The sequence below is a fragment of the Somniosus microcephalus genome, chromosome 2 (assembly GCF_052327205.1).
Source record: "Somniosus microcephalus isolate GS21.2 chromosome 2, FLI_Smic_1.0, whole genome shotgun sequence".
Classification (NCBI taxonomy): domain Eukaryota; kingdom Metazoa; phylum Chordata; class Chondrichthyes; order Squaliformes; family Somniosidae; genus Somniosus; species Somniosus microcephalus.
In genome coordinates, this window is record NC_140988.1 from 299683424 (window position 1) to 299696716 (window position 13293).

The 13293-nt window shown below is 43.1% G+C and overlaps 1 protein-coding gene across 8 annotated transcripts in view; it reads right to left on the bottom strand.

The window, feature by feature from the left end:
- The window catches only part of LOC147123479 (uncharacterized), a 119493-nt gene that overhangs the window by 7910 nt on the left and 98290 nt on the right, over positions 1 to 13293 (bottom strand). For 4 of the 8 annotated variants that reach the window (XM_085973584.1, XM_085973621.1, XM_085973601.1 and 1 more), the window contains 6 exons: positions 13111 to 13244; positions 9867 to 9984; positions 9267 to 9337; positions 3863 to 3938; positions 800 to 862; positions 161 to 230 (listed from right to left, as the gene is read on the bottom strand). In XM_085973584.1, coding sequence (XP_085829710.1) covers positions 161 to 230; positions 800 to 862; positions 3863 to 3938; positions 9267 to 9337; positions 9867 to 9984; positions 13111 to 13244 — 532 coding nt within the window. Of the gene's footprint in view, positions 1 to 160; positions 231 to 799; positions 863 to 3211; positions 3288 to 3862; positions 3939 to 9266; positions 9338 to 9866; positions 9985 to 13110; positions 13245 to 13293 lie in introns of all 8 variants that reach the window. The other 4 variants (XM_085973577.1, XM_085973610.1, XM_085973593.1 and 1 more) reach the window with 1 other exon arrangement.

Genomic DNA, 13293 nt, shown 5'->3' on the forward strand with positions numbered 1-13293 from the left:
TTTTGGTCCCCAAAAACAGGAGTATTCCTGAGAAAACTTGGGGTTAAAAAAATGCTGCATTTTGACTTTCCTACTCCAGAAGCAACATCAGTTTCTAAGCTAATGGAGAAGACAACAGAAGTGTAACGAGAAAATCTAAGTGTATGAAGTGAAATATTACCTTCCAAATCATCAATTGCCTTCTCCAGTTTTGCTACAGATCTTTCAGCAAACTCAGCTCTAGTTTCAGCCTGTAAAATAACAGGTCATTAATGGACATTGCTTTAGGGCACTTTCATTGCTCTTCATCAGAAAGTGATTCTCTGAACTCCCTGTAGAGTGAAGATAAATTCACTTCTAAACACAACTTAATTGCTGCCAATTTTAATCACTCAGTCCTGCAACCCTCTGGCTACAGGCCTGAATGATGAAACCCCATCATTCTGATTATGTACATGAACATGCTTAGAATACCTCACTCAAAAATATATTTTAAAAAAGGTCTTCAAGTCTACAGTTAAATGGATAGGCAGGTGACCTGTTCTCACTGCCAGTGCCAAGTGACCCCATTTCCACATACCCTCCCCACTTGGAGAGTAAGGACTTAAATTCTACAGAATCACAGCAACAATGTTTTAAAACTTTATTCTATGGCTTTGCACCAATATTCTAGAATTTAAGGACAAGACTTTAAGATTTCCCCCCTAATCTCCTCGAATGTAACTTGAGCAAATCTCAGTTCCCTTAGCCAGAAACCCATCCCATTCGAACATTATGCCCAAGATGAACCTGGATAGTGTTAGAAATTCCTGTAACTCACCTCTTTTAGCTTGTCTGTTAACAGCTTGATTTCATCTTCATATTTATCTTCTTTTGAAGCATACTGGCAGATAAATCAATCATTTAAAAAATGTTAAATGCTTCTCATACTACAGCACTACATTTGTTTTCAAATAAAAATACACAGATCAGCACAGGACTTCAATCAACAAATTCCACAGAAGTCAAAAGGAAAAAAAATGTCCATCCAATTTCTATTGAAAGAAAAGCATCTTTTTAAACCACACAGCTCCAATACTATTGGACCCTCCATCCTAAGTGAGGACAGTTAAAAAGACAGCCCAAGTCAACCTGTGAACAATCTTGCTGTCCCCTCTGAAGAGCTTCAACAACTCTGTGCCACTCTGCTGAACACAGCACTTGGTAGCACTGTATCTGTGCAGGAAAGACAGAACTGCCAGTGCCAAATCTACTCAAACCAAAGCATTAGCAGAGCTGTGGAATAGTCCATAGTGCAAGTCATTCTGCGCACCCAGTAATAATTAGGCTTATAATGCCAGTTTGCCTCAGAAGGGAGCCATGAGGAAATTGACACGAAACAAAATGTGGCTCTAGGAACTAGTCTATTTGGATTAGCTCTCAGTGATATGCAATTTTTGCCTGCTTACATTTCTGGCAAACACCTTCCTTGAAGGTCCTTTTGGACTGACCTTGTGTTCAAGCTGTCATTAGTTACAGAAAATGGAGCCACCAGTAGCATCAGGAGGCGGCGGGTATGGAAGGGGAGAAAATCACCTGGAGAAGGCGCTCTGTGCTGCCTCACTGCTGAATAATTGCTTCATTTACTTTACACCTCTCCTGCCAAAGTTGGATCTTCCACTGGCAATAGTGGCGCAAGATAATTAACAGCTTCTACTACTCTGACCTTACCTGCAGAGTTCCTGATTTGTAGTCAGGATTTGTTATTGTGTCACACAGCCATGACAACGAAACATCAAGTATCCCATATTGGGCCAACCACGCAGCTTAGACAGGATGTTAAACTAGGAACTGGGGTTTAATTAGGCAGGATGTACAAATATTAACTATTGGGGGTAAAATTCAAAGGCTGGTTCATTACTTAAATATTTCCACAGGAAGGTGGGAATCACTGGCCTGTTTTCAAGTGAATTTCTGTTGAAAATTGCATTGTCAGTTACTGTATAATGTACAAAGAGAATTAAAACAAGCTGCAAACATTAAAAACATTATACAACTAAGAAAGGAAATAAGAAAGGAGAACAATGGTGACTTGAGAAATGTACAGTCCAGGGCCAAAATTTTAGTAAGCATTAGTAACAATCCTAAATATCTCAAAAGCTAGGAAGAAAATAAAATGGCAGTTACAAAAAGTAATGATTGGAATTATCTCCAATTCAGCCCTGTACCATATCCCAAGCCAACACAATAGAAGTTGTTGCCGTTCAAACAAAAAAAAAAATGGGCTGGGAGAAAGCCAACTTGGACATTACTTCATTGCGACATAGCCAAAGGTCCTCCTCAGCTTTACAGACAACTAAAGCAAAGGTATCCCCATATTTAGTTGAGCTTCAAAATTATCAAGAAAATATGAAGCTTTATTGATGACATGGTACACAATTATTTTGGAATGCAGTACCGTATCTTCTTTTGAAGCCTTGCATATAGATTAAATAATGGAAAACTAGAAACACTTACAAGACAGTAACCTAAATGGAGAGCTTCAGAGTACATTACAACAAAAATGTTACATATTATACAGAATTGCCTTTTGGTTCCTAATGCTCTGGAATCCAGATTCTGTACTGTGTTTGTTGTGTGGGGTGGAATCCACAAGGTTACCATTAATGGGGTTTGAAAGCACGAAACCTTCCCTAGTGACTGAGGAAGATCTGTACTGGGCAGCCAGTGGGAAATGGCACTGCTGGCAACAGCCATTTACACTTCTGCTTCAGCTTGGCAGGTACTGGTGAAAACCACCTCGAAGTGGTCCTCCATGGCACCACACCACAGGAAGCACGGTCATCTCATTTGCCTTACAGTGCCGTCACTGATGTTGGGGCTGTAAGGTAGCTAGCAATAAATGGCAAAAAAGGTAAAATCCACTGGTTTTTAATAGTCATCTACACCAGACTGCAATCTTCATAACCATTCTGGGGCATTTAAAATGTGACATTTTTAAAAAGTGCATTTATTTAGTTTTGGTTCAGTTTTTTTGTGCCAGCAGTCGAGTCAATTTGGATGCCAACTACCAATGCACTTTGCATCACAGTACATGAGGACACAAAGGGTTAACAATGGTGATCAATAGTTCACTACTGGGCAAAAGCAATTCTACAGTCAGTATGTTAACTGTACACTAATTGAGACGACTGTAAAAGGGCCCTATGGGGATACCAGGGCTTTAAAGCAGTTGCATACAGAATGCTCCTACCTTTTCAGTTTGTGCTTCCAAAGACTTCAGGCTGTTGGTGACATTTTTCAATTCTTCTTCAATCTCAGCACATTTACTGTTCAGAACAAGATAGTTTTTTTGGGAAAGAAGGAGGTTGAGAATATGCAGAAAGTGGCAAGAAACCCATAGCAACTTAACATCCCTGATGCTCATAGAATTTAGGTCCCGACATGGTTTGGATGTGCAAAACAAAAAACTGTAGGATCCTAAACCAGAACATTCATGGATACTGGGTAATCGCTTGGGTACTTACCCGGCATTGCTGCAAAACGCGAACAAAAGCTGGATTCATTCACAAATTTGACCAGTCAGTTCAAATCTCCACACTGTAAGCATTAACTGAGTACATGAAATTTCAGATATGGACAACGACCAACCCCAAGGAGGAGGTATGAGGCCCAGGGCTACACTGAGGCCATAGAAAGTATTGAAGCCACATCTTGATCCCAGAATTCAGCTGCTATGGGTCTCCACTGGGAAAAACCAAAAACACACAAGCTACCAGGAAGCAGAACAACAGCAGCAGCAGCAAAGTTGCAAGGAATGTAGCTTTAATATTTTCTCACACAGAAAACAAAGATGGTGGAGAGAGGAAACAGGAAGTAGTTAGTGGATTGCTGGGAATAATACCTCTTCCTCCGAGATCATTAACGATTTCAAGCTCTGGTCCATTACTTTAAGATCCTCTTCCAATTGCCGGACCCGACTGAGTTAATCCACAGTAAGGGAGTAGAACAGACACAAATCCCAGGGAGTATTCAGCATGCAATTCAACAGGGGAAAAGAAAACCATGTGCCCGCTATCGTTAGTATATTCACCAAATTGTACAGAATAACATGGGAATTGAAATATCTACTGAAACAGATCCAATTTAGAAAAACCAAGTACAAAAAGGATTGTTTGCCAATTCCTAGATCACCTAAAAATACATTAACTTCATTAAATAGCAGAAGTAGCTTAAGAGCCACTCCCTCCTACCCCCCTCCCCAATGTAAAGACTCTTCGTTAGTTTGAAACTTTGTGGGTTACGTTAGCACGAGGGGCATGTACCACTGGGCTCCTTATGTTTCTCAAGTATACAAAAAAGTACTAAGTTCAAGCCCCATTAAAACCATTCCCCAATAATTTAGTTGGTAAATGCAGACCAGGGACCAGACTTGATCCCTATTCTGAGTGCAGTTAGCCAGAAGGTGGGGGACATCTGTATCCAGCTAGGTGGTGATGCTTCCCGTGATAGAACAGCCTGCAGATACTTGTCGTCTAGACGGACTCAAGAATGGCAACTTTGACAAGATCCTAGAGTATCTAGCACCTGGAGAGCTACAGTCCAGCCACTGGAACTGGAGGGGAGCCAAAAACATGGAGCCAATACCAAAATCTGCAATATTTGCTTTAGAGAGAGTTTATAATTCCATAGCAAAATAAATAAAAACAGTACATTGATCCGGGTTAATTATTTTGAAGAGTGACTGAACTTTAATTTCCAATTTAAGTAGCTGGCTAACTTAATACAAAGCTGTTAAAAATCAAACCAGAAAAAAAATAATCTTGGGCGGTGTGGTATACTTGGCTCAATTTTAAAGCTTAAGAGGATCTGGTGCACTAACTATTTCAATCCCAGTCCAGGAGATGTGTTAGATCAATAATCCACTTATATTCAACCATCATTTCATAAAAGAAACATGCACAGCAGTTACATTCGTAGGAACACCCTCCTTCGGTTTAAATAAACCCATCAGCAGAGATCAAAACACATGGCACACACCCTCTCAAATCATGTCAATCACAAGAGCCTGCCATGCCATTCATCACCAGCAAAAAAAACTTGCAAACCCTTCCCCTCACCACAGATCAACTGAAGTGTGTTCCAAGGACACAGCTGACCCGTTTGAGAACATTGATAAAACCACTTCAATTTTGCAACCATGTTAGTAATTTCCACCCCTTTTGATGTGTGCCTTGTAACACGCTCCAGCTGATAAGAAACACATTCTTTTAAACTGGGTTAGAGAAATAAAAGCAAAACTAAAGAACAGGCACGGTATTCAAAACAGTATGCAAATGTTGCAGCATCTCCAAGCTACATTGATAACTATCTATAAACATCTCTAATGGTTCAATGAGTTTATCTAGTGAGGAGCTGAGCCACACGGAGGAAGGTCCCAAGCTCAATTCAGTTGAGTGATCGGAGCAGGAGTGGTGGAAAGGGCATCAAAATTGACCTTCACATCTCTGGGTTTTTGGTAGTGGAGGAGTGTGGTGATTATTCTTATGTTTAGTAAGAAGTATTGTGATTGGTTGTTTGTTTCCTGCCTTGGGATATATGCTGTAATCTCATTGGTAGTTGATGTCATGTGATTTGTGGTGGCCATCTTAAATTCAGTTCTTTCCAGCCTTTAGTTGGGACTGGGTGTTGAAAGATGTGCTACAGGATTTTTAAGTTAATAAAGCCTAGATTAGAAAGGCAAATCTATTCTTCATTTCAAGGAGGAAGAGAGAGAAAAAGACAAGAGGAGAGGATTGGAGAAACAGCCAAAATAAAAAAGCCAGAGTTTTTGCTCCCGACTACTAGCCGGACACTCGCCGTCAAGGCTCAAACATAATGGCCACTTGCACACCAAGTAGTGGAGGGTGCTTAGCACCAGTGGAACAGTACCACAGGAAGGAATGAAAGCTTTCAGTAGAGAGGGGGGGGGGGGGGGGGGGGGGGGAAAAAGAGGGAAAGGAAGGGGGAAGAAGTCAGAGAAACTGCTGGGGCTGGGGTTAAAACTCAAATATTCTTATTAACAAAAGGTTGTTATTGCACATCACCAAGATCACTGACCAAGACCGGAGGAGGCGACCTGTGTGGGAGCGGCAGCGGGACCAGAGAAGGCGGAGCGGCCATAAATGATGCTGCAGCGGAGACCTGAAACCGGAGTGCTGAGAGTTGGGAAAGAGTCAGAGGGCGAGAGCAGTCAAACAACAACTGCGAAACTGCTAAAGTGATGTCACAACCAGGGAAGAAGCTAATTGGTTAAGTAGGACCTGGTGAGTATTTCTACAGTCCAGTCGTTGAAGTAAAAGTAAGGTCTCTAGTTTAGAGTAAGTAGTTTTTAAAGGGAAGCAAGGTCCCTAGTGTATTTAATACATTTAATTTAGAGGAAGTAAAGGGAGTAAATTAAGGGTAGGACATGGCAGGGCAGCTCGGCACCATGGAGTGCTCCTCCTGTGCTATGTGGGAAGTCAGGGACACTTTCGGTGTCCAGGGCGAACACATGTACAGGAAGTGTCTCCAGCTGCAGCTACTCAAAATCCGCATTTCGGAGCTGGAACTGCGGCTGGATTCACTGTGAAGCATCCGCGAAGCTGAGATCTTCGGGGATAGCACGTTTAATGAGGTGGTCACACCGCAGGTAAAGAGTGCACAGGCAGAAAAGGAATGGGTGACCGCCAGACCGAGTAAAAGAACTAGGAAGGTAGTGCAGGAGTCCCCTGGGTCCATCTCCCTCTCCAACAGATTTTCCGTTTTGGACACTGCTGGGGGAGATGGTTTCTCAGGGGAATGCAGCAAGAGCCAAGTCCGTGGCACTACGAGTGGCTCAGCTGCACAGGAGGGGAGGAAACCGAGTGGGAGAGCAATAGTGATAGGGGATTGTATCGTAAGGGGAACAGATAGACGTTTCTGTGGCCGCAGACGTGACTTCAGGATGGTATGTTGCCTCCCTGGTGCCAGGGTCAAGGATGTCACTACTGAACGGCTGCAGGGCATCCTGAAGGGGGAGGGCGAACAGTCAGAGGTCGTGGTTCACATTGGTACCAACGACATAGGTTGAAAGAGGGATGAGGTCCTGCAACAAGAATTTAGGGAGCTAGGTGGCAGATTAAAAAGCAGGACCTCAAAAGGTTGTAATCTCTGGATTACACCCGGTGCCACGTGCTAGCGAGTATAGGAATAGGAGGATAGAGCAGATTAATGCATGGCTAAAGAGTTGGTGCAGGAGGGAAGGCTTTAGTTTCCTGGATCACTGGGTCTGCTTCTGGGGAAGGTGGGACCTGTACGGGTTGCACCTGAATGGGACCAACATCCTTGCGGGGAAGTTTGCTAGTACTGTTGGGGGTGGTTTAAACTAACTTGGCAGGGGGATGGGATACACAGAGTGGAGCACAGCCAAATATAGAGGAAAAAACCAAGTCAGCCTGGAAGGCAGAGCAAATATGTAACAGCACAAGGGAGTATGGCAAGGCTGGATGGCATTTATTTTAATGCAAGGAGTCTTGCGAGTAAGGCAGATGAATTGAAGGTGTTCATGAACACATGGGAGTATGATATTGTTGCCATCACAGAGACATGGTTGAGGGAGGGGCAGGACTGGCAGCTCAATATTCCAGGGAGACAGAAGGGGGTGTCACAATATTAATCAAGGAGTCAATTAGTGCAGGGGGGTACTTAAAGAAATTAGGAGAGCGAAGAGGGGGCATGAAAAAACACTGGCGGGCAAAATAAAGAAAATCCCAAGGTGTTTTATATAAGTATATTATTGGCAAGAGGATAACCTGCGTTCACTATGGAGAAGGACGATATAGGCATGGAAATCAGGTAGGGGGATTGTGATATACTTGAACAAATTAGTATCGAGAGGAAGGAGGTACTAGCAGTTTTAGCAGGCTTAAAAGTGGATAAATCCCCAGGCCCAGATGAGATGTATCCCAGGCTGCTGCGTGAGGCAAGGGAGGAGGAGATTGCAGGGGCTCTGACACAAATTTTCAGAACATCTCGGACCACAGGGGAGGTGCCAGAGGACTGGAGGACAGCTAACGTAGTACCATTATTCAAGAAGGGTAGTAGGGATAAACCAGGGAATTACAGGCTAGTGAGCCTTTCAGTGGTAGGGAAATTATTGGAAAAAATTCTGAGGGACAGAATTAGTCTCCACTTGGAGAGGCAAGGATTAATCAAGGATAGTCAGCATGGTTTTGTTTAGGGGGAGATCATGTCTAGCCAATTTGATAGAATTTTGAGAGGGGGTGACTAGGTGTGTGGATGAGGGTAGTGCAGTTGATGTAGTCTACATGGACTTCAGTAAGGCTTTTGACAAAGTCCCACATGGGAGACTGGTCAAGAAGGTAAGAGCCCATGGGATCCAGGGCAATTTGGCATATTGAATCCAAAATTGGCTTAGTGGCAGGAGGCAGAGGGTGATGGTCAAAAGGTTGTTTTTGTGACTGGAAGCCTGTGTCCAGTGGTGTACTGCAGGGATCGGTGCTGGGTCCTTTGCTGTTTGTAGTGTACATTAATGATTTAGATATGAATGTAGGAGGTATGATCAGAAAGTTCACAGATGACACAAAAATTGGGGGAGTGTTAAATAGCGAGGAGGGAAGCCTTAGGCTACAGGACGATATAGACGAGTTGGTCAGATGGGCAGAACAGTGGCAAATGGAATTTAACCCTGAAAAGTGTGAGGTGATGCATTTTGGGACTACTAACAAGGCAAGGGAATACACAATGAATGGTAGGACCCTAGGAAGGACAGAGAATCAGAGGGACCTTGGTGTGCATGTACATAGATCCCTGAAGGCAGCAGGACAGGTAGGTAAGGTGGTTAAGAAGGCATGTGGGAGACTTATATTCTATGTCTCGGCTAATGAAGGCAAGAGCAGGGAGGTTATGATGGAGCTGTACAAAACGCTAGTTAGGCCACAGCTGGAATACTGTGTGCAGTTCTGGTCGCCACACTATAGGAAGGATGTGATTGCACTGGAGAGGGTGCAGAGGAGATTCACCAGGATGTTACCTGGGCTGGAGTGCTTCAGCTATGAAGAGACTGGACAGGCTGGGGTTGTTTTCCTTAGAGCAGAGAAGGGGACCTGATTGAGGTGTACAAAATTATGAGGGGCATAGATAGGGTAGATAGAAAGGAACTTTTCACCTTAGTCATCACCTTTCTGTTTGTACAATGCACAGCGCTCAGAGTTCATACTACCAGACTCAGTGGCTCTTTCTAGCAACACAGCCTCTACAAAAACAAAGCTAACAGAATTCAAACTTACCTTTCTGACTGCTCTGCACGCTCCTCAGTTCGCTCCTGCTCACCTTCAAGGATGACAAGTTTACGTGCCACCTGCAAGCAAACCAGGCAAAGCTCAAATGAAATTGCATTAAATCCAATTTAACATAATGTGCACTTTTAACAAACATTGTTAACTGCAACTAGACGAGCCAGCATAGTTTTAAATAGCATGGTTAGATCAGCTACCCTGAAGTCTCAGTTGGTGAATGCATCATCCACTGAGCCAAACAACCCAAAAAAGTCCCCAGCCTATGCAGAGTTAACAGATCTCAACCAGGGCTGTGGTAGAGATCCTATAGTTGGCATCAGCACTATAAGCTAGCAAGACTAAAACTTAGCCAGGGTTCCTCCTGCATTGGGCAAAGCTTAGCTAGAATATCCTTTTTTCTGCCTCTGTTGGCAGCGGGCAAAAACAGGATTGAGCTTGGCTGCGATGTCCTGTCTATATTCAGCCAAATGTGACAGAATAAACTACCTGTCTATGCTTACACATTAAGAATGTTCACTTGGGTGAAGTACCAGATAACTATGGAACTGTACACCAGCACCTTAAAAGGATAGACAAAGGAAAAAAAGTTACCTCTTCATATTTGCGGTCTGCTTCCTCTGCAATATGTTTAGCTTCCTTCAGCTGCATCTCTTGCATTTCCATTATCTCTTCAGCCTTTAAGACTTTGCTCTCCACAACCTTCATCCCTCTGCAGAAAGAAAAATCATTGATGCCTGCATATCAGGGAAATGCATTGGAATCAAAAGTAAAAACCCACACTGTAAATGAAAACCATGGCAGGAAGTCAAGTATTTGTGCAGACCAGTGAATACGTACTGGAAATCTTCCATCCAGTCTAAACATTTTTTCCAGGCAGCTAGTCCCTCTGTGGTTGCACAATGCATAATACAGAGACTGATCGGACACTGATTATACACATAACTCAGGCAATGGATCACTTGCAACCTGCCTCCTCCTCACCTGCAATCCTCGACAAAAGCTGCTCTTCCTCATGGCCTACTGGCAGCAGGGTATTGTTGAATTTAAGTTTGCTCCCTCACATCTTACAATCCAGCAACAGAATATGAGTAAACACTTAACAGGTGACGTTTATCTAGCAAAAGGCATCAAGGGATTATGCAGCTAAGGTGGGTAAAATGGAGCGGATGTACAGTTCAGCTGTGATCTAATTGAATGGCGAAGCAGGTTCGAGGGGCTAAATGGCCTACTCTTGTACCCGTGAGGCTATCCCCATATGCAGAGCATAAATGAATGGGTCACTTGACAGCTCTCCTATGGATCACAATTGAAACCATAACCTGGATATGCAAGGAATTGTAATTGCAAAGTGGAGTCCCATCACTTCACAGTACTTCCAATTGTTTTCCCCATAAGCACATTGCTGCTCAAATTATGCTTTTCAATAGTTAGAAAATAATGCTTTATGTAAAGGTATACCATCACAGATCGGGAAGTGCATCTGATTTTAATACTGTCAATTATAACTATTTTCAACTCTCACTGCCTAGGCATTCACTATAAAAAAGGCACACAACTAGATGCGCAAGTCATGCTAAATAATTCCATTTCTTTGAACCCCTTTGCAACAGTGGAAGCATTGAGCTGTACACAAAGATTGGTAGGACCTTTAGTACACTCATTTCACACTCAGCTAAATTAATAGCTTAACTATTGCATTTGAATTCCATATTAGGAAACACCAACTGGCTCAGCCATGGCTTCAGAATGGAATTATTATCCTCAGCTTTTTCCAAATTCTCTCCCTCATCCTCCTCTTTGAATCAAAGAGGGTATACAGGAAACTCTCTGATATCCGGCACTGACAGGACCGAGCTGGTGCCGTACCATCAAAAGTGCCGGACATACTAGCTTTAATGTTGAGAGATACGGAACTGAAAAGCTCCGTGTGAATCAACAAACCCGGTTGCTTAGCAACAGCTTCAAAACAAACAAACAGTCAGCTGAAGCTGTTGCTATAGCTACAGACTTGCAGTGCCTGACTGGGGGGGGGGGGGGGAAAAATCAACGAGAACTAAAAAAACGGCTCCTGATTTTTGCCGTTAGATCGAGTATGCCGGACATATAACCTCTGGATAAACCAAAGTCTCCTGTATAAAAGCTAACACCGCTACATCCAGGACATCTACTGTCCACAGGTACCCCTTTCAATAACTGCCGATACATTTTTTGATGAGATCAGCTAACCCCTGTATAAGAGTCAATAACCGATCACTGCAAACATGCGAGACTACTGATCGACATCCCTGGATCCATGAGGAAAGACAGAACTTGTTTTTTATTCATTCCTGGGATGTGGACGTCGTTGGCAAGGCCAGCATTTATTGCCCATTCCTAATTGCCCTTAAAATGTCTTCCCATGACCTTCTCAAGTTGTACTTGGAAGATCTATTACCTGAAGCACAAAGGAAACGACAACAGGAATTTATATAGCGCCTTTAATATAGTAAAACGTTCAAAGGTGCTTCACAGGAGCATTATCAAACAAAATTTGACACCGAGCCACATAAGGAAATTAGTGCAGAGGTAGGTTTTGAGGAGAGTCGTAAAAAGGAAAAAGAGAGGCGGAGAGGTTTAGGGAGGAAATTCCAGAGCTTAGGCCCTCGGCAACTGAAGGCACAGCCACCAAATGGTGGAGCAATTAAAATTGGGGCTGCACAAGAGGCCAGAATTAGAGGAGCACAGGTATCTGAGGGTTGTAGGACTGGAGGAGGTTACAGAGATAGGGAGGGACAAGGTAGTGGAGGGATTTGAAAACAAGGATGGGAATTTTTAAAGGATGCATTGAGAGACTATCACCCAGATAAAATGTCACAGCATTGTAAACAAGGTCGCCACAACCAATTCTTTCATCAGTAATATCCCAGCTATAACCATCAATAATTGCTTCCCCCTACTTCCTCACAGGCACTTCTGTATTTATGATAGTGTGTAACTAGAACTTACTGGCTTCTTAGGAGCAACTTAAGAGTTGGGATTTATTCAACTCCACCACATGCAAGAGCACAGTAACAGTGCACTGACCACATTTTGTATAATCTGCACAAGGATAGAGAGAAGTCAAAATAACTTTACAAAATGTTGAAGTGAATTACTGAAGTACTGCATTAAGACATTCTAAAGAATCTAATTATGTAGTAGATCTACGAAATTAGAGTCTGCACTCGCCCAATGGTATAAATTGGATCTAAAGCCATTTGAATTGAAGTTAGGTCAGGCATGAGATCACTTCCAACAGAAAGCCTTTGGCATCATACCAGCTCGAGTAGAACAATTCTTCCAACATAAAAAATTTAACAAACATTTGTACAATGGTCAGCAAAGCGGGTGGGCCTAGAGCTTCAGGCTCCGATTATAAATTATCAGAAGCTGGCAATTATAGCCTCAGCTGGCAACTGTAGGATAACTGCATCCTTAAAGGCTTAGTGCGCAAAGAATTCACAGCTCCAGATTAAAACCTATAGGACGTGCATCAATTTAGGCCTGATTAAGGGGGGGGGGGGGGGGGGGAATTGTTTGGCCTCTTTCCCAGATTAAGCAGGAGGTCTTAATGTACCAACCAGGTACCAATGTATTGCCAGGTCATTCATAGAAAATAGGAGCAGGAGTAGGCCATTCGGCCCCTCGAACCTGCTCTGCCATTTAATGAGATCATGCTGATCATCCAAATTCAGTACCCTGTCCCTGCTTTCTCCTCATATCCCTTGATCCCTTTAGCCTCAACTCCTTCTTGAATATATTTAATAATGATTTGGACTCAACAGCCTTTTGTGGTAGAGAATTCTACATCTCTTACCGTTCACTCTCATCTGCTGACTTTTCAGCCTCCTCCAGTTTCTGCAGGGCAGTAGTCAGGCGCTCTTGAGCACGATCCAACTCTTCCTCAACCAGCTGGATACGTCTAGTCAAGGAGGACACATCAGCTTCCGCCTAGACAAAATAAACATACAAGTGAACGATAGTTCTCAAAGCAATAGTT